General features: G+C 36.6%; 3 protein-coding genes across 3 annotated transcripts; all 3 read left to right on the forward strand.

Moving 5' to 3' along the window:
* Nucleotides 1-8,955: 8,955 nt before the first annotated feature.
* LOC109062127 (zinc-binding protein A33-like) lies at nt 8,956-13,736 on the forward strand. The gene is made up of 7 exons (XM_042722605.1): nt 8,956-9,033; nt 11,173-11,538; nt 11,619-11,714; nt 11,791-12,021; nt 12,173-12,195; nt 12,274-12,395; nt 13,225-13,736. The coding sequence occupies exons 1-7, from the start codon at nt 8,956-8,958 to the stop codon at nt 13,734-13,736; spliced, it is 1,428 nt and encodes a 475-aa protein (XP_042578539.1).
* Nucleotides 13,737-16,815: 3,079 nt separating this feature from the next.
* LOC109062153 (zinc-binding protein A33-like) lies at nt 16,816-19,308 on the forward strand. Its single transcript, XM_042721577.1, has 6 exons — nt 16,816-17,353; nt 17,434-17,529; nt 17,667-17,897; nt 18,042-18,064; nt 18,150-18,265; nt 18,536-19,308. Exons 1-6 carry the CDS (start codon nt 16,958-16,960, stop codon nt 19,057-19,059), a joined length of 1,386 nt encoding a protein of 461 aa, XP_042577511.1. The 5' UTR covers nt 16,816-16,957; the 3' UTR covers nt 19,060-19,308.
* Nucleotides 19,309-21,803: 2,495 nt separating this feature from the next.
* On the forward strand, nt 21,804-27,342 carry LOC109062151 (zinc-binding protein A33-like). The gene is made up of 6 exons (XM_042721576.1): nt 21,804-22,408; nt 22,478-22,573; nt 22,699-22,929; nt 23,083-23,105; nt 23,194-23,309; nt 25,907-27,342. Exons 1-6 carry the CDS (start codon nt 22,013-22,015, stop codon nt 26,428-26,430), a joined length of 1,386 nt encoding a protein of 461 aa, XP_042577510.1. The 5' UTR covers nt 21,804-22,012; the 3' UTR covers nt 26,431-27,342.
* Nucleotides 27,343-27,754: the final 412 nt, after the last annotated feature.

Below are 27,754 nucleotides of genomic sequence, written 5' to 3' on the forward strand. Positions count from 1 at the left end.
TGAAGATCATTCCTCCGCTGAGGAACAGTGAAAGTAAAGCTTCTGCAAACAAATGTTCCTCAAAAGATCCTGATGATCAGATTTGAGACTCTAAAACATGATTGATGGAGAATCAAGTAAAGCTGAGCTGCTTCAGTCCAGTAAGTGTTCAACTAAATTATCACTCCAGTTATTCTCACGTTTCCTTGATATAAATCAGATATGAGAGCAAAAAACACGTGAAGCACCAGCTGAAGCAGGACTTTTACTTGCTTAAAAAATCTAAATTATGAATCAGACGACAGAAGGCGTGAAGTAGATTGTGGGCAACAGGTTTAACAGCAAAGTTTTGATGTTGATCATTTAATTGAACAATACAGGCTTTATAGGGTTAAAAGTTGGTGCCCAGCTGCAACAAACCCCATACTGTATACACAAACACACAGATGTTAACGTTTAGCCAACATGTGAACACAAAGCTTGTGTTGCTGCTATTGAACCTGACTTATTAGACTCCAGCCGTAGAAGTTAAAACACAAAGAGTTAAATGACTCGTTATCAGCCCAGATATTCCCTTACTTCAACAAAAGGATCGCAGAAGGAAGCGCTAAACGAAACATCTGTAATAAGTCATCAGTCCAGCTGGAAAATCCATCTGTGATCCTACCAAGAGAGAGAAAAATCCGGCGCATGAAGACAATCACTTCAGTATGAAATATTAATACAGGCAGTCAGGGACAGAGACGCTCTCAACACCTGCAGAAACACGTCTCTCCTTCCTCCTCTCATTTCCTGCTCATGAATAATACACTTCTATCTGCATCCCTCCATCTCCCTTTCTTTCCTTCCTTCTCTATGTGTTTCTTCACTTCTCTTCTTTGCGAGGAAAGCCCAGAGAGCACGAGGTCGCGTCTGATCTGAATACGGCCTTCTGTTATTTACAAGCACGCCGTCCTTCCATGGGACCTCCGCAGCCTTTGAGTGCGTCTGATGAAACCGAACGAAATACCAAAAACATCCCTCTACCTCAAATCTCTCTGCACATTCGCATGCATCAACACAAACTCGCTTGCATCACTGATGATGCAGGTCTGTTTCTGATGATATGAGACACATCAGCATCAGCTGTCTGTCAGGCTTCACTCATACTGGGGACAATAACAAATAAGACCTAGCTGTGCAGAGTCATTCTTTATCTGTATCTGTGTTGGTTTCTTATGTTTATGAAAAACTCAATGCAAAACAAAAAGAATGAAAAGAGTAATACTGTAACAATCTAATTTAAAAGTCATGTTTTTTTTTTGTTTTTGTTTTTTTAAATCTAATCATTCGTTTCATATGAATTTTGAAACGTAATGTGAATTTGAATTAGAGATATAATAATTACTGCTTTTGACAACCTGGAAGGGTATTTAAAAAAAAAAAGATTTAATTAATTTTCCCCTCGCATATTGACTAAAAAATCAATTTTTATTCAAATAAACAAACTATTTTTATTTAATGACTCTAAAAAACAAATATATATATGTAAAACAAATATATATTAATATCTATATCTAAAAAATATATATAATAATATATATATTTTTTTTTTTTTTTTTTTTTTTTTTTTGTGTTAATAGAGCCAAACAAATCAAGTCCGAAGGAAGAGCTAAGCAAAAAATTTTTAATAATATATACATCAATAATATAAAATTTACAAACTGAAAATGCTTTTTTAAAATGTTTTATATTTTATTTTATTTTATAATTTTTTTTAACATATTTTTAAATATGTCCGAACAGAACAAGTCAGACTTATTTACAATGCTACACAGTTTACCCACAATGCAACACACACAGCACCGATTTCACTTCAGACTAACACAATAAGCCGCTTGAGGCCATGTGTCTCTTACTGCGGGTAAGTGATCTTAACCCAGTAACCCTGATCAAATCACTGTAATGAACAGCAGCAACATTCATAAAAGAAACTAATGTTCAATAAATATTAATTAATATTAATCTGAATAAAGTATAATTCATTAGTCTAACTGTGTGCGTGACAACTTCAGATGCGACTAATCAAATCAGAAATGAGTCTGAACTCTATTTTGTAAAGTGAATTAATCTACCGTCTCTCTCTCTCTCCACCGATGCATGTCTTTCCGTCTCTGGCATGTATTTATGAGTCCATGTTTGTCTTTTTGAGCTCTGAATCTCATTAATGCAGTACACGATGGTTAGAGCTTAGAAACCGCAGGAACATGAGCTAATAGTTTTGCATAATTCAGTACAATGGTTGTAATGATAAATAAATTGCTTCATTTTCTCGCTGTCGAACGTAATTTGCTTTTCATTGTAAACGTGTATGTGGTACCAGGTTGATCTCGCTGAGGTGCTCATCCGCCGTGTCCTTCTTACATAGAGCGACTAAAGGAAACAAGTCAGAAAAAGCAGAGGAAATCAAATTAAACTCCAAGCTAAACACACACACACACACACACACACACCGATTTGATTTCTCTTGTTGTTAAAAGTAAGTCGGATAATGAAAGGACGGGTAAAGCCTTCACAAAGTTTTATGCTAAAATCCTCCTCCAAACTTTGAATCTTCATTCAGCCAAGAAACAATCTGCAGGCCGTCGAGCGCATCCATGTGATGCCAGATTCTGAATAATTAGCACTTTTGGAAAGAAGCGTGTGTGTGTGTGTGTGTGTGTGGTGACTGAAAAACCCCTCGAAGCGGTTCAGATATTAAAACCACGAGTCGGCTGTTGCTTTGCATATTTCACTGCATGTGCTCAGAAATCTGCTGTTTCGCACTGATCCAGAAAAACCAAGTCAAACTGAGAGTTTAAAACGCTGTAGAAACACACACACACACACACACACACACACACACACACACACACAGATGTATTAAAGGACGTCCCATAAACAGCATCAGTGACATGCTGTCCACTTCCACAGACAATCATTTTGACTCATCAAAACAAGCAGAAAGCAGTTATGGTACAGTAAAGCAAGTGTCCCTGAGTGTATATGTTTTCAGTTCGAGCACCTGCATGAATTATTCATTAAAAACTTGCCTAAATCATTGTTTTGAGGTGCATCTTCTGTTCTAGGTGGATGAACTTCTGCTGATGTTATTTCTTTGTGTTGCTCCATGTAAACAGTGTTTTACTGATAGTTGCGTTATGTTCCTTTGTGGTATCGTGGCATGTATCATGTAAAGTTCATAATTTCATTATATTCCTTCCTCCAGTGAAAAAGTGATCTGGGCTGAATCACGAGAGAAATCTGCACAGATCAAGCACCGTTTACAAGCCAAAACAGCTCTGAACAAATATGTGTGAGGATTTTGATGTAACAGGAGACTTTTTTTTTTTTTCTTTTCTGGAGGAAGTGTTATTATGGATTATGGACTCGTATTTTAGCCAGAAGCAATGTTTTGAAAATAAAACATCTTAATGATAGATTTGTGTCAGCTTTTGTCTTCTCCAGATGTTAACTGATGGACTGGAGTGTCTGTGGATTATTGTGATGTTTTTATCAGCTGTTTGGACTCTCATTCTGACGGCACCCATTTACTGCAGAGCATCCATTGATGAGACACTGATGCAGCGCTACATTTCTCCAAATCTGATGAAGAAACAAACTCATCTACATCAGGGATGGCCTGAGACTAGAGTGAGTAAGTTTTCAGCACAGTTTCATTTTTGGACGAACTATTCTTTTGATTCTTTCATTTAATGTAAACGTAACAAAACTCACTTGGAAAAAATGGCCCTTAAAATCTTGAATTAATAAAAAGACTTACTGTATCAAAACATTTGATAAAAAACAGTTTGTGTTGGTTACTGGTTACAAATTACTCAGAAGTCAACATGGGCAGGTCATGTGACGTCCACATCCTAATAAGCCATGAACAAAACTACACAAGGAAGAAAAAAACATGCAACCAAGTAAAACTTATACAAATACTGTGATGCAAACCCGGTGAAAAGCGCTGCTACACTGCTGAAACCGTACAACGATTCTCTGCACACAGAGGAGATCCTAATATCCCATTACTGAGCGGAGCATCTCAGTATGAAATGTTATTAAACAGAGCTGGATTACACAGCAGCCGGCTGTAATCTCTAATCTAACCTCAGCGCTGCCCACATAATCCCCAGGATTACAGACAATAAAAACTTCAATCTCTTTAAACACTGCTTTAAACTTTGAGCACCTTCTCAGAGCTCGTGCTTATGAATCGCATGCATTATTAATCAGAATATATTAGCTCTTATAAATTTAAATACTTAGATGCACACGGATTGTGCATTAATTTCCATGGCAACCCCGAGCCTGACATTGGAACTCAATAACATGATCTTTCCTCCCAAATGAGTTATTTAATGAGGAGGAGGAGGATTTCATTTAATCCGCTTATATATTAGCAAAGTCAACAGAAAGTTGCTCTTTTATTTCATTAAAGCCATAAGAATATTATTGCTGGAGAATGTTCTAGTCTCTCCATCATCAGAGGTTCATCTCCGCTTTCGGAAACACAAGTGCATGTGAAACACTAAAGATGCATGCAATGATGTGCACGCACAAGCATGGTTTATTTTCTCAAATGCATTGATTGAGAAGTCTAGTTTCTTGTCAATAACTGAATCATTAGATAAATGTAATCAATTCCAACAACATTTTGGCACCACATATATCTACATCTTTTACTCATTAGTATGTGTGCAAGAAATAACGGATTCATTTATCAAGTTCACCTTCATCAGTTCAAGCTGCATGAAATATACGGTCATGCCGACCTGTAAAATCAAGAGTCAATGATTCAACAAACTCAATAAAGCACCTTATAGCCACAGACCAACCACCAACATGAGTCAAATGATTAACCCGCCCACTTCCTGTCTGCTAACCGCACATACATCACTGCTGATCACAATCAAACGCAGTGGGTCGCCGTGTATCGAACCAACCTCCAATCAATGAGTGCTTACTGGACAAGGTTTCCCCTTCCTCTTTCTCTCATATATTACGAAGAGGATCGCAGGGATGACTTGCTTCCTGTCAAATCTATTAAGACGAATAAAGACACATCAGTCATGACAGCCAGAGGAGGATATTAACTAACACTTCTTACTCCGTTTCTAATCTCCTGAATAATAAAACCATGTTACATCATGTGGGAAAGTGGATTATAAACACTCATCATTCTGTAATCGCTGCGTCTTCTAAACCGCAACATATTTGCTGAAAATAATCTTGTCATTTGATATTCCCCTTCCCAGTATAAACAAATATTGAAACATACAAATACAAACAGTTCCAGGTGTGATGAAAGCTTGAGAAACACTTCACACCAAAATCAAAAGAAAAACAGAAATGAAAATGAATTTGATTTATAAATGATAAACATATATCCAATTCTCACTCCAGTAATTAAAAAAGAATAAATATTTGCAGATATTTTAAAATGAAGTATCTAATATTTATATTTCAATAAAATACAAATTATATTAAATATAATTATTCTAATGTATTTATATTTTATATACAATTATATAAACATATTACATTTATTAGTAATATAATATTATATTCATTTATATTCATATATATGCACACATACATAAATAATATATATATATTATATGCATTATTAATTTTGTTTACATTATATATGTACGTGTACTGTGTACGTGTATTTATTATGTACATGTAAATACACCTACATACAGTATATATTTTGAAAATATTTACGTTTATACATTTATATATTCATATTCTTATATTTTATATCATATATAAATATATTTAATATATATATAACATATTTTTCTTAAAAATATACATGCATGTGTTTGTATTTTTATACACATAATGAATATACAGAGTATACACACATATATTATGTAAATAAAAACTTTTATTTTGGATGCGATTAATCGCAATAAATAGTGAAGTTTTTAATTTTTGTTGAATTTATTTAATTAAAAATAATTTATTTAAATTTTGTGACTGTCCTTAATAATAATAAGAAGAAGATTTTGCAGGAGGAAGCGTGCTTAATTTCTAATATGAATAATAGGCTTTGTTTTCTTTCTGCGAATCCTAACTTCTTATAAATTAATTTTTTCCTTTTTCATTTAAGAGTGAAACATGACCCAGCATTTCTTTAAGAGACTCAACCAATATCTTAAACGACTTACCGAGAGGAGTAAATAGGTTTGGGAGTTTTTAAATTACTGGGTTTAAGATGAGAGATGAATTTGATCTACAGAGAGAATGAGTCTGGTCTACCGAGAGAAATATGAGACATTTGTGTAACTTTAATAAAGTTCCTATGGCCTGCTGCTCCGTGCTGCGTGCTGTAATTGCTAGATGAGGCATTCCTGCTTTGCATCCCAGCAGATCGTGTCTATATCTACCCACGCAGGGGAAACGGCGGCCGTCTGGTTACCTGAGCAACGAATTTCCTCTGTCCCTCCATTCATCACCCTGCACTGCAGTGTGATCCTCAAACACACACAGTTTACACAGCCATCTTCACACCGCGCAAAGACACGTTCAGGAACTCTCTGTTCTCATGTGCGGACTGACACTGCTTGAACAAAAAATGCATTGTGAGAGATTACTTTGACTCATGCAAGCAATTTGACTCAAAGTCGTAATTTCCTGTTTTAAAATTATACCGTACTTGGCAAAATTTTAGAATAATTACAATTTTTTATATCTATGAAAGAAGTCTCTTCTTCTCACCAAGGCTGCATTTATTTGATTAAGAATACAGTAAAAATGTTGAAACATTTTTAGAATTTAAAACAACTCTTTTCTATTTGAATATATTTGAAATTATAATTTATTTCTGTGATGCGCAGCTGAATTTTCAGCATCATTAGTCTTCAGTGTCACATGATCTTCAGAAATCATTCTAATATACCGATTTGCTGCTCAAGAAACATTTCTGATTATTAGCAATGTTGAAAACTGCTTGAAATTCAACTTTTGTACTCGTTCTGCACCATTTAAGCATGAATATCATGTGGCTTGTGTGTTATTACTTTTCTAAACGACGAGTCTAACCATTTTCTCTTGGCGGATAAATGTAAGTGAAAATAATCCCATACTTGCATACACCCGAGCCATATCTACAGAGACATGTATGGAGCCTTTTCACTTGTTCCTGTAAGCAATTTGCTTCAGAAAAACCTACAGTAAGAAGAATCAAGTTGTTTTGCCGTTTGGTTTGGTGCCACCAGTGGCACAGAAATTGCTTAGAGCAGCTCTAAGTATAATTGCATGTGTACGTGTTTGTGCTGAAATTCATGTTGAAATTCATCGCTCTCTACCTGATTGTGTGCGTGTGTCCCAGCTCTACAGTAGAAGCTGACTGCTGCAGATCACAGTGAGCGTGAGCTCTGAAACCCAATCTCCATGTGCACCCAGAGATCTGGTCCTTTCTCCATCTCGCCAGCACAGAACATGCGTTTCTCTATATTGCCCTGGAAGAAAAAACCTCAATGTGAGACATCTCTAGGTACAAATTAATCCTCCGAACACAACCTACAAGTGTTTTTTTTAAAGACAGGTAAGATTGCAGGGGTGAGCGATTCGGCTCAAATGCGCTGCTGTCATCTCTGTTTTTCTGAACTGATGTTACACCTTTAAAAAGCACGATTGTGCAGCTTGAACACTGGCCATCTCATGCCTTTGTTCCTCAATCCCTGAAGCCAGATCCATATAGCATCCACCAGAGGATAACTATATTGCTCAAGTTGCATGTTTGACATGTTTCTGGTCTTATTTTGAGCACTTTATCAATGCATGTTATTCCCCACTCAGCTGCTGATGGATTTCATTGCTGTCTAGGAGAAACAAGTGAGGTCAGTAAAGGAAAAGTTCATGCAAAGATTTGCTAAAAATGTAATCACCCTCGGGCCATTCAAGACGTAGATGAGTTTGTTTCTTCATCAGATTTGGAGAAATGTAGCATTCATCACTTGTTCAGCAATGGAACCTCTGCAGTGAATGGGTGCCGTCAGAATGAGAGTCCAAACAGCTGATAAAAACATCACAATAATCCACACCACTCCAGTCCAGTTCATAAACTAAGATCTTGAGAAGTCAATATCAGCATGTTTGTAAGAAACAAATCTATCATCAAGTTTATTTTCAAAACATTGCTTCTGGCTAAAATTAAACTCCATACTCCATAAAAATGCTTCCTCCAGTGAAAAAAATCTCCTGTTGTCCCTCACATTAAAATCCACACATATTTGTTTAGAGCAGTTTTGGCTTGTAAACAGTACTTTGTGCAGATTTCTCGTCTGATTCAGGAGATATCTGCTTTTTCACTGGAGAAAGCCATAATATGTATAGAAAACTTGTATTTTAGCATTGGTTTCAAGTTGAAAACATCTTAATGATGGATTTGTTTCTTTTGGCTTCACAAGATGTTAATTGATGGACTGGAGTGGTGTGGATTACTTGTGATGTTTTTATCAGCTCTCATTCTGACGGCACCCATTCACTGCAGAGGATCCATTGGTGAGCAAGTGATGGAACGCTGAATTTCTCCAAATCTGATGAAGAAACAAACTCATCTACATCTCGGATGACCCGAGGGTGAAGACATTTTCATTTATGGAAGACTATTCCTTTAAAGAGATCTCACCTGAGGTTTTTTTTTCCCGTGAGACAAGACCAGAATTAGATATGAATGTGTGCCTGTTTTGAAGTATTCCATTACCCACAACAACCTGGACAGATGCGCTTGCATATCAAGAGCCCTTTCAAGAAAACTTTGCATCTTTGCCCCTGGCATTGATGGTCTGTTTGTCTATATATCCCAGTGTTCATCACAGAGATGAGACATGGGCTGAAAAGGTGACTGGCACTTTGTAAGCAGCTCTGGTCCATCTGGTGAAATTGTGCATTTAATCCAATTTCTGCGATGGTCTGAATTCATGTGTGAAAGCTGAAATGAGATGCACCCATTACGCATACACCGAGGCTCGCCACTACAAACGTGGAGGGCATGCAAAGAAGCCTTTTGACATGGTATAATTAATTTATGAGATAGATTATTCATATACTATCAAAGATTAAATTCTGGATAAAACACTTTGTTAAGCTTTCCAAAGGGCCACAGAATATTACTTAGGCAGGCAGCAAGTGCTCTGTCACCAAAATGATATATTGTTATGTCAAAGGATTAGTTCATTATAAAATAATGCCATTATTTATTCACCGTCAACTCATATGCTACACTTTTTACAATAAAGCAACTCTTAATGGGTTTGGATTCAATAATGGAATCTATAATAATGACAGAACACTCTCAAAAATAAAGGTTCTTTATGAAGAATCTTTAAAATCCATGGAATCTTTCCATTCCACAAAAAGTTCTTTATAGTGAAGAAAAAAAAGTTTTTTGTGGAACCCAAAAAATGTTTCTTTTAATGGCTTTGCTGCAAAGCCCCTCTTTTTTAACCTTTATTTTGAAGAGTGAATATCATTTGGGACAAACTGTTCCTCTAACAGAAAAGGATCAAGGTTAAAATCATCTTTTTATGGAAAATGACAATTCCACATGTACCATAGAGAGCCAAGAGCATTTTACCTTTGACTGAAAGCTCTTGTAGTGTTTGACTGGACTAGAGTACAAACAGAGGTTTTGCCAATAATTCTAATGTAAGGACTGTTTGAGAGAGAGACAGAGTGAAGGAGATGAGGAAAACTGACATTGACAATATTGGTGAACAAACAAATTGCAGCAGCATTGTAGAGTATCTGATGCAGCGTCGCGTCCCACATGGATGAAGCGCCGCAGACAGTGCAGGAGAGCCCTGGGAGATGAGCGCACATAAAAACACCTGGGTCCCTCAAACATCACAGCTCCTGCCTCCGATCTGTCTTTCTGGCTTTCAGATACTCTTGCTTGTGCGATACATCTCTTTACATCTCCCGTTTTTGTTTTTTCTGTTTAATAAAGGAAAAGTTGACATAATAAAGAAAATTATCATTATTTACTCACCCTCATCCTCCCAAACCTGTATGCTGTGGTTCTATGCTTTTTCCCTGAGGAATAAAGTAAAAAAAAGGAGAATTTTCATTTGGTTATTGTACATAGAACAGATCATATATAGGCTATTCTCCTTAGATGCAAAAAATGATTACAAAGCACATTCAACTTGTGCTTTGAAAGGATATGAAGGAGAGTAATTTTCTTTTTTTTGAGTGAACTAACCTTTTAAGCATATGAGAGTGTAGAAACAGCAGCTGCAGGGCCCCACTGTGATTAATAAGTGCCATGCAATGAACTGATCTTCGTTTAGCTGTAGGACTCTTAGACACCATATGCTGGAGAAAAACAAGCTAATGAAATAAAAGGAAACACACACATGAATGCACACAGCTTTTAGCGACAATGAACTTCTTTCAAAAAAATTGTGGTTGTTCGGGAACCACTTGTGGGTTTTTGATTTTCTTTTAAAGAAAATCAAATGTGAAATGTTTTGAAATGCCCTGCATTGGCCTAAGGTCAAATTACATGGATGCATATTGCCATCTAGTGACAATTTTAGACAACCCCTCTTATTTTTCCACTCTGGTCACTGCAGCGCCTGTTGACTTTAAAGGATAGTTCAGTAAAAAAAAGAAAACAAATCTGCCATTATTTACTCACCCTTAGGACATTTGCCTAGTTGGACACTAATGAATTGCTAAATATTGGTGCACTGCACTATTACACTTAGTTAACTGAAGTAAATTACTTCATAGAAATCTTGCCTTATAAAATATAGTTGACCAAATTAAGAAAACAAGTCTGTTATAAACTAAATAGCAGTTTCTAGTGCAAAATGTATGCCTCAATTTACGGAAGAATTTATGTTGAACAGGTGAAACTTTCTAATGTGGTTGTTATTGGCTATAATGTGATATCCTGGAGGGAGGAGTTGTTCGCTAAAGCTTCTAGTGAAATGAAAGTTAACAGACTTAAATGCAAGGGTGGGGTGTGGGGGAAAGATAAAGCAGGTGTCACAATATCTCCAACAGTAGTGCAAAGTACAATTTACAGCGTTTTAGAAGTAGAGCTATTTCCTGCATATTTACAATCCCTGTCAGAATTTTTTGGGTAATAAGTGATTCTACTGAGAACTGACTTCATGGCTGAAGCTTTGTCCTGTTTTTGAGGAGGATTTCACATGCCTCATCTGTTGTGATATCTTCATCGATCCGGTCACTCTGAAATGTAGCCACAGTTTGTGTGAGAAATGCCTCCAGCGTTTTTGGACGACTCAGGATGTGCCGCACTGTCCAGTCTGTCGGAAGGAATGCTCTCACGACGAGCCCACCAAGAGCCTGGCGTTCAGAGCACTCTGTGAGACCTTCAAGAACAGAAAACCCACTGCTGTTTCAGGAGACGTTTGTCCAGAACATAAAGAGGCACTCAAACTCTTCTGCTTTGAGGACCAGCAGCCCATCTGTGTGGTCTGTTACACATCAAAGAAGCATGAAAATCACAAGTGTTCTCCTGTCGACGAGGCCGCTGGGAATTTAAAGGTATGAAGAGTTTGGAATCTGATCTGACCGACTTCTGGCTTCTTTAAGCTCAAAATTAAGAGTCTATAATGTGATTCTAGGAGGATCTCAAGACTCAAATGGACAGACATCAGGCAACACTCACAGAGCTCAAGAAAGCCCAAAAGAGCTGCCTGAAACAGGCTGAGCTCATTAAGGTAAATTAGTATTGTAATCCATAGAGAAGATTTACATCAATTTAACAAAGGACTAAATCTTCTTAAACCATTTTAGAAACACACCAGTATAACAGAAAACCAAATCAAGAAGGAATTTGAGAAGCTCCATCAGTTTCTTACAGAGGAAGAGAAGAAACAGATCAGGTCGTTGCGTAAAGAAATGGAACCTAAAGATGAGAAACTCAAGGCTAGAATAGAGAATTTCTCCACACAGATATCAGATCTGTCTGAGAGGATGGCATCCTTCTGGCAGGATATGGAAGCTGAAAACATCTCATTCCTCCAGGTACAGAGTAAACACTTAATGTGATGCCAGGGACTAAAAGTCCAGCAGAGAGCTCTAATCTGCAGCAAGCATGTCTGATAATCGATATTCATGATGTTTGCTCAACCACATGACTAAGCACTAATTGCTCTTTTATTTTTTTCACATTCAGAATTACAGCAATACATTAAAAAGGTGAGTCTTTCACAAGTAACATTTTTGATATAACTGCAATCCATTTGAACACCAAATATCTAATTGTTTATGTGACAGACTCAAATGCCCATCAGTACCAAACAGGACCCCTGTATTACAGCAATATCAAATTCATCAGTATCACATTCAGACAATCATTTTCACCACCTGGGCCAGAATGCAGAATCTTGTGGAACACCGTAAGTAATAGCAACTGCTTAGATTATTTGCTGTTGTTTTTTTCCATGGAAATATCATTCAGCTCTTTTCCATACAGTTCACGATAACTAGAGGCTGTCCAACATGGACCAAAAACACCATGAAATGTTGCGTTCATGGGTATGTTATAATTACCATAATCACTAAATGATAACACATGACGTACACATCCTTGGACTCAAATTTATCAGATGAATATATTATAAAATCACTGTTTAACTATATTTTACTGCTGAAGCCACTGTCATTTTGAGCGTAACCAGGTGGCGTTGTAGTGGTAGAGTTGTGATTATGAATTCTACAATGACATAAATGCTTTTTACATGTTGAACTCTTGTAATCAGCCTATTCTGACATGCCATGAAATGGACCTAGAGTACCATAAAACAATTTATTTATTTATTTATTTTTTTGGTCTTTTTGGAAGAAGCCATTCGTTACCATCCACTTTTATTGGGTGGAACAGAAAAAAAATAACAGCATACAGGTTTGGAAAGACATGAAGGTGAGTAAATATGAGTGTCCCATACTTGGAATCTGTGCTCTGTATTTAACCCATCCAAGTGCACACACACGTAGTGAACAAACACACAGACTGTGAACACACACCAAGAGCAATGGGCAACAGTTTTGCTGCAGTGCCAGAGGAGCAGTTAGGGGTTCAGTGCCTTGCTCAAAGTCCAACTCCCTAACCATTAGACCACAACTGCCCCATTCATTCATTCATTTACAAAACACAAAAACATGGGTAGTAGTGCATTGGGACTGACTGTTGAAAGGCTCTGTAGTTTAAAGTCTACTGTATTTCAGCTCCTGTGACTCTGGATCCAGACACAGCCTCCAGTAAACTGCTGGTGTCAGAGGATTGCACCAGTGTTGAGTATGTAGAAGCGAAACTGCATGTGTCTGATAACCCAAGGAGGCTGCAGGAGGGGGTACTGGCCTCACAGGGCTTCAGCTCAGGTGTGCACTGCTGGGACGTAGAGGTGGGAGATAGCAATAACTGGACACTAGGAGTGATGGGGGAAAGAGTGAACCGCAAAAAACTTTGCAAAATGGATCCAAAAAATTGTTTCTGGTGTTTTCGTAATGTAGATGGTACATACAAGAAAGGAAATAAACCTGTCAGTGATATTGATTGCAATGAAAGGCCAAATATCATCCGACTGCAGCTGGACTTTGATGAAGGAGAGCTGAGATTCACTGAACCCTTCAGAAACAGAAGTCTGTGCACCTACACGGGTGGATTTCCAGAGATCACCACTGAGTATTTCTACAATCAAAAAAACAAAACACCAAAAACAAAACTGCCACAAAACTAACATGACATTTTTTTTAACACATGATAAAATAAGTGAATGCTAAACACCATAGATAGCCATGAGTGCATGTTATGTTTTTTGCATTTGTCCATCTTTCTTTAAAACAAAAAGGCATTTGATTTTTTTTAATGAAATGACCGTTATAAATTTACTATGGAGTAAGTGTCCAGATATATTTTGGTGCCACTGTATGTCCAGTAATGTGATTATTTAATCAGGCAATGTTTCCATATAAATGATGATGGATTAATACAGCAGATTTTATTGTGATTATCAATGTAAAAAGCAATAAAGACTATTTGGTGTACCAGTGTGATACTACTGAATTTCAAGTAAAATACAGTGTGGTAATTCAGGAGTTTGGGAAAATATCAGGTTATAAAGTAAACAATACTAAATCCTCCATTCTTTTATTAAATGTAGCTGAAAGGAACAATCCTATTTGTGAGATTACTCAATTTAAAGTAGTGGAAAATTTTACCTATCTAGGTGTCCAGATTTTTCCAGTATTGAATCAGGTTGTTAAAACTAATTATGAGAATCTAATGAAAACAATAAATGATTCAATCAACAGATGGACAACCATGCCTATATCCGTAATGGGAAGAGTCAATATTCTAAAAATTAATATACTGCCAAAGTTACTTTACCTTTTTCAAAATGTTCCACTGCCACCTCCTCCTGCATTTTTTATATGGTTGAAAAAATTTACTGTGGGATTTATATGGAATAATGGGAGGCCTAGGCTTCGTCTTTCCTTACTCTATTTACCCTTCAATGGTGGAGGGCTAAAATGTCCCAACTTCAAATTCTACTATTGGGCCACACAGTTAAGGACTATCATCTTTTACTTTTCAAGCAAAAACAATCCACACTGGGTCGAAATGGAGTCTCATGATTTAAAATTATCTCTCCCATTATTCATGGATTCTGACACGGCAAAAAACCTACAGAAACAAACTAGAAATCCAATACTTAAAAATATGATTAAAGTCAGGCATGATGTAAGTAAATCGCTCAAAGAATCAAATATTTTGTCACAATTTAGCCCAATATGGGGCAACCAGCTCTTTGTACCAGGAAGGGCAGATGCAACTTTCAAACGATGGGCATCGGTAGGACTTAAAACAATTAATGACCTTTATCCATCAGAGTCTGATATATTTATGTCCTTTGAAGAGTTACAATCCAAATTTAAACTTGATAAAAAACACTATTTTAAATACATTCAGTTGAGAAGTTTTGTGAAAGCAAATCATAGTAATCTAAGTAAAACTCCCCTTACATCGCTTGAAAAGTTGTTGGTTAAAAATAAATTGAGAAAAGGCATTATTTCTGATTTTTATAATCTGTTGATCTCCACTGTAGCAGAGAATTCGAGGGATAAACTTATGTCATGGAATGTGGACCTGTCATTATCGCTTGGAGAGCAGGAGTGGGAAAGGGCTTGTGTTAAAACCCATACCATATCTATAAATAGCCGTCTTAGAATGCTACAATATAAAATGCGCGTATATATTACACCTGTACAACTAAATAAATATAATAATAATATACCGGATGTATGCATAAAGTGTGGCTCTAAAGGGACTCTAATACATTACATTTGGGAATGCAGGCAAATAAAAATCTTCTAGGAGGAGGTAAAAAATTTAATTGAAAAAATTACTTCCAAACAGATAGTTTTGGACCCAAAATTGTTTTTATTAGCTTTATACCCAGACAAACATAATTATAGCAAAACTGAATATACTTTTATAAATATAAGTTTGTTGTCTGCAAAGAAATGTATAGCTTTGTCTTGGAAGAATGTGAACAGACCCAGCGCCACCCAGTGGTTAAAGCAGATGATGTCCAGCCTCCCCCTAGAGAGAATAACATACATTAGGAAATCTAAACAACATTTATTCCATAGGATTTGGGGACCTTTCATAGACTTTATTAAGGACTTAGATTTGACAGATGATTTTTTGGACTTTGGAGACAAGGAAACCGGTAGTTCCACAATTTAAGCTTAAGTTTAAATTTCACTTTAAATAAAGTGGAAGAATGTACACTTTGAGATAAGATTATATGTTATACTATGTTTTTTTATTTTCTATGATTAATGACATGTTGAAGAGAGAAGCGTTGTTCACTGTATTAGTTCTTTCTTGCTTCTTTCTTGCCTTTTAATGGGTTTAAATTCATGTAATGCAGCCATTATGTTCACATGGACAAATTTGTATTAACAAGATTGTGATTGTATTTACATGAAGAAAATCTTAATACAAATATTTTGGGAAAAAAAAGAAAATACAGTGTGGTGATGTCACCTCTCACAAGCAAATTGCTCAAAATCAAACTGCTCAAACTCAAACCTTTCTCATATCCCCACTTCTGACACATACACTAAAAAACTGCTCTAATGATACCACCCACACTAATTATACTCATACTAATTTATTCCCTTGCAATTCTGAGTAATAGCCCAGAGTGAAGATGTCCTCCGCCACAGGTCCAACCTGTATCACGGTGTAGTCAGCTGAAAACACACCAACAAACAATCAAAACAGGGCATCTGAAAACAGAAAAAACAAACCGTCTTGGGCTTGGCAAACCTACCAGTGACAACTGCCATCTAGTGACAATTTTATACGACTCAGATCTTTTCTCCTACTCCGTGGTCACTGTGGCTACTGCTGACATTAAAATGATAGTTCAGAAATGAAAACTCTATCTAACTCTATCATCATTTACACATCCTCAGGACATTTGTCTACTGCTATCATACATTTACAGTAAATAATCACTAAATATCGGTGCACTGCACATATGTAATCACTGCAGAAGTTGTCACTGCATTCTGAAATTATGGGTGTACATTCAACCAAATTAAGCATGCAAGTCAAGTTACAAACTAACTAGTAGTTGCTAATCCCGAAATATAAATTGTGTGCTCTAATTTAAGTAAGACTTCATGCTGAGCAGGTGCAGCCACACTATGTGAACATTTCCTGGTTGTTATTCATTGTAATATGACATCCTTGGGGGAGGAGTTCTTCTATGTAAACGAAAGTTAAACAAAAGGAATGAAAGGGTTGGGTGTGGTGGGGAAAGGTAAAGCAGGTTTCACAGCACCTCCAGCGAGTAAGTACAGTAAATGTACTGAGTTTTAGAAGTAAAGCAGCTATTATTACTACTACAATTTCAGTTGAAACTTCTATTGGCTGACTTCAGTCATGGCAGACGCTTTGTCCTTTCTGGAAGAGGACTTGACATGCCTCATCTGTTGTGATATCTTCACCGATCCGGTCACTCTGAAATGTAGCCACAGTTTGTGTGAGAAATGCCTCCAGCGTTTCTGGACGACTCAGGATGTGCCGCACTGTCCAGTCTGTCGGAAGGAATGCTCTCACGACGAGCCCACCAAGAGCCTGGCGTTCAGAGCACTCTGTGAGACCTTCAAGAACAGAAAACCCTCTGCTGTTTCAGGAGACGTTTGTCCAGAACATAAAGAGGAACTCAAACTCTTCTGCTTTGAGGACCAGCAGCCCATCTGTGTGGTCTGTTACACATCAAAGAAGCACGAAAATCACAAGTGTTCTCCTGTCGACGAGGCCGCTGGGAATTTAAAGGTATGAAGAGTTTGGAATCTGATCTGGCCGACTTCTGGCTCCTTTAAGCTCAATATTAAGAGTTTATAATGTGATTCTAGAGAGATCTCAAGACACAGATGGACAGACATCAGGTGACAATCACAGAGCTCAAGAAAGCTCAAGAGAGCTGTGTGAAACAGAGCGAGCTCTTTAAGGTAAGAGGTTATGGCATGTTCAAGTCCTCCTGGGAAGCTCATATATACGAATTAGGAACATGACTTGAATGCACCATTAGTGTTGTAAACAGTAGTGAACTTTTACACTGTTAACAGAAAGGGTTAAACCATTTCAGGAACGCACTAGTAAGGATGAAAACCAGATAAAGGAGGAATTTGAGAAGCTCCATCAGTTTCTTAGAGACGAGGAGGAGAAACACATTAGATCCTTGCATAAAGAAATTAAACTTCTAGATGAGAAACTCGAGGCCAGAATGAAGGAGCTCTCTTCAAAGATATCAGATCTGTCTGAGAATATGGCAGCCGTCTGGCAGGATATGGAAGAAGAAAACATCACATTTCTCCAGGTACAGATCAAATACTCAATGATACACCAGGTACCAAAGTCTATCAGAGAGCTGTATCTGGTGCAAATATGTCTGATATTCAATGTTCATGATGTTTGCATAACCACATTACTAAGTCCCATTTGCTTTTTATTTCTCATTCAGAATTACAGGGATACAGTAAAAAGGTGAGTTCTTCCCAATTAGCATTTGGTTACAGCTGCAATCCCATTTTACCCAGTGAACACTAAATATCTTACTGTTTATCTACAGACTCCAACACCCATTAGTACCAAACACAACCCCTGAACTACAGGAACATCAACACTATCCCATTCAGACAATGATCTTCACCACCTGGGCCAGGATGCAGAACCTTGTTGAACAGTGTAAGTAACAACGCCTGCTTAACTATAATCATCAGATATTGACTGATGATTGATTGATTGGTTGGTGTTTTAACGCCATGCCAGCTTCCTTGGCTATTTCATGACAAGTTACAAGAATAAAGTTTTTTTTAAATAAACATCCATTCATTTCATTTAATATATAGCATATGAACCCATCAAATAAAAAACATAAAAAAAAGAATTTTACCACAAATGAAAGTAAGGTTGCCTGATGAAAAGCTCTGTAGTTTACAGTCATCTGTGTTTCAGCTCCTGTGACTCTGGATCCAGACACAGCCTCCAGTAAACTGCTGGTGTCACAGGATTACACCAGTGTTGAGTACTTAGAAATGAAAATTAATATGTATGATAACCCAGAGAGGCTGTATGTGGGAGTGCTGGCCTCACAGGGCTTCAGCTCAGGTGTGCACTGCTGGGACGTAGAGGTGAGAGACAATGACCACTGGACACTGGGAGTGGTGGGAGAGACAGTAAACCGCAAAAAACTTTACAAAATGGATCCAAAGAATCATTTTTGGTGTTTTCGTTATGTGAATGGTACATACAAGAAAGGAAATAAACCTGTCAGTGATATTGATTGCAACGAGAGGCCGAATATCATCCGACTGCAGCTGGACTTTGATGAAGGAGAGCTGAGATTCACTGAACCCTTCAGAAACAGAAGTTTGTGCACCTACACAGGTGGATTTCCAGAGAAAGTGTTCCCATATTTCTGTACTGGAGATGTAGACACACCGCTTAATGTTTTCCCAGCAAATAGACAAAAACTGTAAACACCAACTAATGCTTTTTTTTTTTAAACACTGTGTTTTGTGCACATGCCAAGATAATAATCAAAAGTAATGATGTTCATGCAGTGTGACTTGAATGTGAACATAATTCTTGTGGCCAGTGTATGTTAATTTATATGGCTATGCAATTATTTAATCATGCAATGTTTAAGTATATCGGGTGATGTATTAACGCAAAGTTTAATGTGATTATCCATGTAAAAACAATAAAGTGTTAATGTTGATGTTCCAGTGGAATTCCTCCTGATTGTATTGTGGAGGATGACACACACCTGCAATACCTGCTCTGGTGAAAATCTCAGGCCATGAAGACAATTAAACCGAGAGCTGTCAGAAATGTGCCTACCTGAGGGTGTATGTACCCTCCATAATCAGCTTCATATTCTCCAAGGCCTGCAGTTTGTGCAGCTTATTTATCCAATGACTGTAGGAATGTTTTAAAACAAAGCATATGTTAAGCAACTTTTACTAGCATTCATTTTTCATATATGTAGTAGAGTATTAATCAGTTTAAGTAGTAAGTCTCACCTGACGGCAAATGTTCACTCATGAAATGAAATCGTTTGCCTGAAGAGAGGTAACCATAGCAGTTTTCCTTCATTATTTGATGGAGTATTCACAAATACTCTCATTGTTTATCACTTTATTATATGTAAATATCACAAATATATGAAAAAAAAAATAAAGTTAGTGATCTGTAATTAAATTCTTTAGTAACTGACGTTTGGCTAACCATGCTAGCAATGCCACTAACAATCAAGATGAACAGATTATTCCAGAAATGTTTCTAACAGACATTTCTAAATGCCTTTTTAATCTCCATCTTTTTGTATATATTGTTTTTAAGAATGATTTCTAATATTCTAAACAACAGAGTACTCTTTTTGACTCAAATGATTGGCGGCTATCATTCATTTAGCAAAGGAAGCTTCATTACGTCACACTGTTTCGAAACTCTGATGGTTCACCACTAGGGGGTGGTTGATCTCAAAGTGAACCCACGAACCAGTCACTTCTGGTTGCCCAGTTAATCATGAGACATGAAAACCCACGAAATTTTTCTATAAAAAATAAAGAATTCAGAGCCAGATGTTGTGGGTTAAACAAAAGATAACTTTCCTTTAACACAGATGGCTATACAGTTAAAAAAAAAGTGTAAAAACATTCAGTACTTTCAACCTACAAATCACATCACACCCTAAAAACAACAAAATGAGCTTACGATAGAATTAAATTCACCTCCTTCTCCAGACTGATAACACTACTCTTGCCTGCTGGTTTTTACAGACAGCTCTAATGAAAACACTTAATTCATTAAATAATTACATAAATCAATTAATTCATTAAATAATTAATTTAGTTCATTATGTGATAAGGGTTTGATTATACTTAAATAAAACACATAACACAAGCACTAATATTAAATAGTATTTGAGTGTTTATTATTTATTTTAAAAAAATGGTATTTCTAAAAAGAAAAAAAAATCATTTTTAATGTAACACTTTTATATGACTCCGACTGCATTCGTCTGAAAGAAGAAAGTCATATACACCAAGGATGCCTCGAGGGTGAGTAAAACACAAGCTAATTTTCATTTTTGGGTGAAGTTACCCTTTAAGTGTTTTGACTATGAATGGGAGGAGACAGCTCTGTAACTATCTACAAGTGAAGTGTTAAGTGAAGTTTTTCATGTGGTTCTTCAAGGCTATTCTACAAATCTAACGTAAAAAATTAAATAAAAAAAGAAATAATATCTTCAGGATGATACAAGACCCCACTGTAAAAAATATCTTGCTTATTATACCGCTACTTGCCACATATGTAAATAATTGAACACAACATATGAATTACATCATATTTTATCACTTCAAGACGGCTCACAGTACCTGCTCAAGCAGTCTGCTATCAGTTGTAGCAGTTGTTGTCATAAAATTTGCAATTGCGAATGCAACTGATGAATAAGAAATGAGCATTGCCATAAACCAAGTAAAATTATGAATGAGTGATGCATAGTAGTTCTGCTCTAAGTAGTGCTCAAAGAACGCTGATGTTCATCAGGAAGTGGTTTTCGTCTTGATGTTGCCCAGATGCACTGAAGGAGGAAGTGGAACTGAATTCTCCGGAACACATGATACCGTGAATTAACTACTAATCACGAGAGTTAATGCAAGAGAAGGTGGTCTACCACAAAGGTTTTTTAATGTGTGGGGCACGAGAACATGACTAGGGAGTGTGCAGAGTCGTAAAAACAATAAAAATAAATAATTATTTATAACTAAAAAAAATAATCACAAAAAAAATGAAAAAAAAAAAAACAACCTTAAATTACTATTACTACAAACCTTTCAGTGAAAAATGCCATATAGTGATAATTTATACAACTCCTGCTGCTGGCATTAAAGAAATGAAAACTCTGTCATCATTTACACACCCTCAAGACGTTTGCTTAGTTGTATCATACATGTACAGTAAAAAATGTCTAAGCACTTCACTATTAAACTAAAATGTAAGTAATCAGTGCAAGAGACTAGACATCATTACTTGTGCATTCTGAGATTATGACCAAACATACAGTTAACCAAATTAAGTAAACAAGTGAATTACAAACTAGTTGCTAATCCCCAAATGGAAAATGTTTGCTCTAATTTAAGATTTTTGTGCTATGTGCAATGTGAGATCATTTCCTGCTTGCTATTTGCTGTAATGTGACATCCTGGAGGGAGGAGCTGATAGTGTTTCTTGTGAAATGAAAGTTAAATGAAAGAAATTAAAGTCTTGGGTGTAGTGGGGAAAGGCAAAGCAGGTTTTGCAGTATATCTCCAATTAGAAAGTGAAGTAAATTGATTGGGTTTTAGAAGTAAAGCAGCTATTGCTATTACTACAATTTCTGTTGGAAATTTTATAAGTCGGGTGTTTCTACTGAGAACTGACTTCATGGCTGAAGCTTTGTCCTGTTTTGAGGAGGATTTCACATGCCTCATCTGTTGTGATATCTTCACCGATCCGGTCACTCTGAAATGTAGCCACAGTTTGTGTGAGAAATGCCTCCAGCGTTTCTGGACGACTCAGGATGTGCCGCAGTGTCCAGTCTGTCGGAAGGAATGCTCTCACGACGAGCCCACCAAGAGCCTGGCGTTCAGAGCACTCTGTGAGACCTTCAAGAACAGAAAACCCACTGCTGTTTCAGGAGACGTTTGTCCAGAACATAAAGAGGAACTCAAACTCTTCTGCTTTAAGGACCAGCAGCCCATCTGTGTGGTCTGTTACACATCAAAGAAGCATGAAAATCACAAGTGTTCTCCTGTCGACGAGGCCGCTGGGAATTTGAAGGTATGAAGAGTTTGGAATCTGATCTGGCTTCTTTAAGCTCAATATTAAGAGTTTATGATGTGATTCTAGAGAGATCTCAAGACACAGATGAACAGACTGCAGGAGACCCTTGATAAACTCAAGAAAGCCCGGGAGAGCTGTGTGAAACAGGCTGAGCTCAGTAAGGTATGTGGTTATGGTGTGTTAAGAACTTACGACGATTTTGCGAATTAATGATTTGAACACACCACTAGTGTTGTAATCAGAAGTGAACTTGTATACTGTTAACAGAAAGGGTTAAACCATTTCAGGAACGCACTAGTAAGGATGAAAACCAGATGAAGAAGGAATTTGAGAAGCTCCATCAGTTTCTTAGAGACGAGGAGGAGAAACACATCAGATCATTGCGTAAAGAAAAGGAATGTCAAGATAGAAAACTCGAGGCCAGAATGAAGGAGCTCTCCAAACAGATATCAGATCTGTCTGAGAATATGGCGGCTGTCTGGCAGGATATGGAAGAAGAAAACATCACATTTCTCCAGGTACAGATCAAATACTCAATGATACACACAATACCACGGACAAAAGTCCATCAGAGAGCTGTAACCTGAAACAAACATGTCTGATAGTAAACGTTCATGATGTTTGCTCAATCATATTACCGAGCACTAATTGCTTTTATATTTCTCATTCAGAATTACAAGGATACATTAAAAAGGTGAGTCTTTCCAAAATTAGCATTTGGTTACAGCTGCAATCCCATTTTACCCAGTTAACACTAAATATCTTACTGTTTATCTACACAGACTCAAACGGCCATCAGTACCGAACACGACCCCTGAACAAGAAAAATATCAGCACCATCATTTTCAGACAATGATCTTCACCACCTGGGCCAGAATGCAGAACCTTGTGGAAAAGTGTAAGTAATAAAATCTGCTTGTACTCCGGTTGTGTACATAATTTGCTTACACAAATGTTTTTTTCCAAATCGTGCTATGCTGTTTTTTTTCCCCATGGAAATTTCACTTTGTGCAGCTCTTTTTCATACAGTTCATGTGCGAGTAAGTACAATAAATGAAATGACAACTTTAATTGTGTGGAACAGAAAAAAATAATAATAATACTTTCAATTACAACACAAAAACATACTCTGACACTGGTGGTTGTACACTGGTAGGCTACTGACTGATAATTGGCTGGTTGATGTATTTAACGTCATACCAGCTTCCTCGGCTAGTTTCAGGATGGGTAACAAGTTGGAATACTATTAAAAGAGCAATTTAAAAACCTATATCTAAGATTAGGGGTGGGCAATATAGCCTTAAAATTAGGGCTGGACTGGGACAAAAAATTGGCCCTGGCATTTTTTGGTCCAGGTCGGCCCCCCACCGCTTCGAGATATATATATATATATATATATATATATATATATATATATATATATATATATATATATATATATATATATATATATAAAAAAGTTTTTGAACAGTAAGATTTTTAATGGGTTTTTTTTTAAATTCTCTTCTGTTCACCAAGCCTGCATTTATTTGATCCAAAATACAGCAAAATCAGTAATATTGTGAAATATTTTTACTATTTAAAATAACTGTTTTCTATTTGAATATATTTTAAAATGTAATTTATTCCTGCGATTTAAAAGCTGAAGTTTTAGCATAATTTTTTTTTCATTACTCCAGTCACATGATCCTTCAGAAATCATTCAAATATTCTGATTTGCTGCTCAAAAAACATTTATTAATATTATTATGGTGAAAAACAGCTGAGTAGAATTTTTCAGGTTTCTTTGATGGATAAAGTTCAGAAGAAAAGCATTTATCAGATTTTTTCGTAACATTATAAATGTCTTTATCTTAACTTTTTATCAGTTTAAAGCATCCTTGCTAATTTTTATTTTATTTATTTATACCCCCCATCCCCCCAAAATAAATAAATAAAATAAAAATTATACTGACTCCAAGCTTTTGAATAGTATATGCTGATCTTTGGATCTTCCTGTTGGATCTTTCTTACTGATAATGTATGTATCACAGCCTATGTATCACACTCATATCATATCTTGTTTTGGAAAAGAATAAAACGTCAGGTCCGACAATATCTTTTTTAGTGTCTTTTTTATTTACATATAGCTTTATTCGCAATGGCCCATGGAAACCTCGTTCCACGCACACATTAGAGGCCAGTCTCATGCCAGTCTTACGCCAAATAAAAACAAAAACTTGGAATTTTTGCGTGCATGTGATACGAAATTTGTTGGCTATAATAGGTTAGATGCCTGCCTCCGTTGCGAGTCCTATCAAGTACTTTACCGATTCAACTTTTCTCCTCTCCTCCTCCTGCTTGGCTCTTTTGCCCGCTTCACTCACAGAAGAGGAAGTATGTTCTTGATAAAGCTGCTGTGAAAATGTGGGAAAAGCCGAAGTTGGGGTGATGCGGTCTTTATATAGGGGGAGCAAAATACTTCATCGCTCCATCTATAGCGCATTGTGATTTGTTTGAAAAACAATGTCAGTACAGGAGACAAACCAATGGGCCACTGGCCGCTCGCTGTCCGTGCGTGATGGTCCACGGCAATAAAAGTATTTTATTTAAAAAATATAACACATCTCGGCCCCTTAGGTGCGTCGGCCCACCGGGAAAATGCCCGGTATGCCCGATTACCAGTCCAGCCCTGCTTAAAATTATATCATGATATTTCACGAATATTTAATGATAATGATATTTCAAACTGTAAATCGTGTCTTAAGGTGGCAGCAGCAGCTGTGTGTTCAACTTGAAGCAGACCGATCAGTGTAGGACATCAAAATACTGCGAGCATGACTATAGTTCACATATCAAGTCTTTTGCATGCTCAAGTTTATTATTTCAAATGAAGACGCTCGGCAGACGCGCTCATAATGGAAGTGATGCGGTCTCGACGCACCCATGTTTTCCAGTCGCATCCACGCCGCATCGAGATAATATTTCAACTTTTCAGAATGCCGCAAGGGCCCCGCTGGTCATGTGACAAGAACCAACCAATCAGCTTCATCCTTTCCTGTAACAACATTGAAATCTCAGTCAAAATCATAGCTGCTTATGGATAGCCATTTTTAAATAAATTTAGTAACAGAGATACTGCACGCTATTTTTTAGTGCTGCAAATACATTTATCCTTTGCTGAAACTTTATTTCTGTTTACGTCTGCGGCTCCGACGCGGCCACCAGAGCTAGTCAACGCTTGTGTTTACACCAGCCGTGCTGCAGCACATTTCAGAAATGCACCGCTTCGCTAAAGATATATACCGGTATAATATAGTAAAGTATCATAATTAACACCAAAACACCTTATACAGTATAGTAGTGGATCTTGACATTAACTTGAAATGTCCTATTTTGTGGCGTTTATGTATATGATCTGATCCCAGCAATTATTGAAAATAAAGATGTGACTTTTAAAGTACTGTAAGGTTGCCTGATGAAAAGCTCTGTAGTTTACAGTCATCTGTGTTTCAGCTCCTGTGACTCTGGATCCAGACACAGCCTCCAGTAAACTGCAGGTGTCAGAGGATTGCACCAGTGTTGTGTACAAAAAAAAGAAAATAAATGTGTCTGATAACCCCGAGAGGCTGTATGTGGGAGTGCTGGCCTCTCAGGGCTTCAGCTCAGGTGTGCACTGCTGGGACGTAGAGGTGAGAAACAACAACAACTGGACACTGGGAGTGGTGGGGGAGACGGTGGACCGCAAAAGACTTTACAAAATGGATCCGAAGAGTCGTTTTTGGTGTTTTCGTTACGTGGATTATGAATACAAGAAAGGAAATAAATCCGTCAGCCATATTAATAGCAACGAGAGGCCGAATATCATCCGACTGCAGCTGGACTTTGAAAAAGGAGAGCTGAGATTCATCGACCCTTTCAGAAACAGAAGTTTGTGCACCTACACGGGTGGATTTCCAGAGAAGGTGTTCCCATATTTCTGTAGCGGAGATGTGGACAAGCCACTTCATGTTTTTGCGGCAAAAAAACAAAACTTATAAACAACTTTTTTGTTACAAATGTTGTGTTTTCTGCACGTGCCAAGAAAATAATCAAATGCACTGACCTTCATGCAGTCTGGCTTGGGGCCACTGTATATCAAGCGACTGTATGTAATTATTAATCATACAGTGCATTATATTGTGATGCATTAATAGTTAAGCACATTTTATAATGTGATTATCAATATAAAAAAGCAGTAAAGACTAGTTGTACTAATGTGAAATTCAAGTAAAATACAGGGCTACCTAAACCTGGGAGAAGTGGAAGGCATGCATTTACATCAAAGTAAATTTATCCAGGTCTAAGAAATATTTATAAAGCATATAGTGATTTATCAACATTTAATACCATGCAAATAATTTAGCTAAATATTAGCCTGAATTGATAAGCAAGCTAGTTTTTTTTTTTTTTTTATTTTTTTTTTTTTTTTAAATGGCAGCTGTGGGGCAAAGTGAGCCAAATGATGTGGTGTAAATTGAGCCAGTGTTTTACCTTGCACCACCATAAAGCACTTAAGTAAAGTATTAACTTTAAAGTATTAATTTTTTAATGTGATATTACACAACTGATTTTGTTTATTCTCTCTCTCTCTCTCTCTCTCTATATATATATATACACTTATTATTTGTATTTTTATTTTTTTATTTTTTTATTTTGCTTTTCACCAAATTATAATCATATATCTTTCCACCTGAAGTCCTTAATGGCCAGCTCGACACTGCAGGAAAGCTACCATGCCAAGAATCTTTTGACTAAAATGTTTATTCCTTCATTCTAGTTCGTTTTTTTTTTTTTATTTAACTTCACTTAACAAACTCTCTGTTTAGTCTGTTTTTGGAAAGATTACAACTTTGGTGTTCTGTATATTGTTTCAGAAATGCCTGTAATTAAAGACTGAAATTTAAACTTCATTTGGTTGGTTTTATGTTGTTTACGTTAGTTTTAAGAAAATAAACATGTCTGTTTGAAAAAGGAAATTTGATGATTAAATATGTTTCACCTGGCGGTCCTGAATGAATCGTTTGCTTGAGGAGGAAACCATAGCAACCCAAGCAGTTTTTCTTCATTATTAGACGGAATATCTGACATACCTACATACTGTCATTATTTATCAATTTATTATATGTAAATATCACAAATATATGACAAAAAACAACAACAAACGTTAGTGGTCTGTAAATATAATTTAATCTTTAATAACTGACCTTTGAGACAATTAAGATATCAATATCTTCTCAAATTTTTATAATTAAATTGACGTTTATGTTATTAAATGATTAATACACACCATTGGTTTTACTGTGTTTATGAAAGTTACAATTA

This window comes from Cyprinus carpio, chromosome B4, assembly GCF_018340385.1.
Source record: "Cyprinus carpio isolate SPL01 chromosome B4, ASM1834038v1, whole genome shotgun sequence".
NCBI lineage: Eukaryota > Metazoa > Chordata > Actinopteri > Cypriniformes > Cyprinidae > Cyprinus > Cyprinus carpio.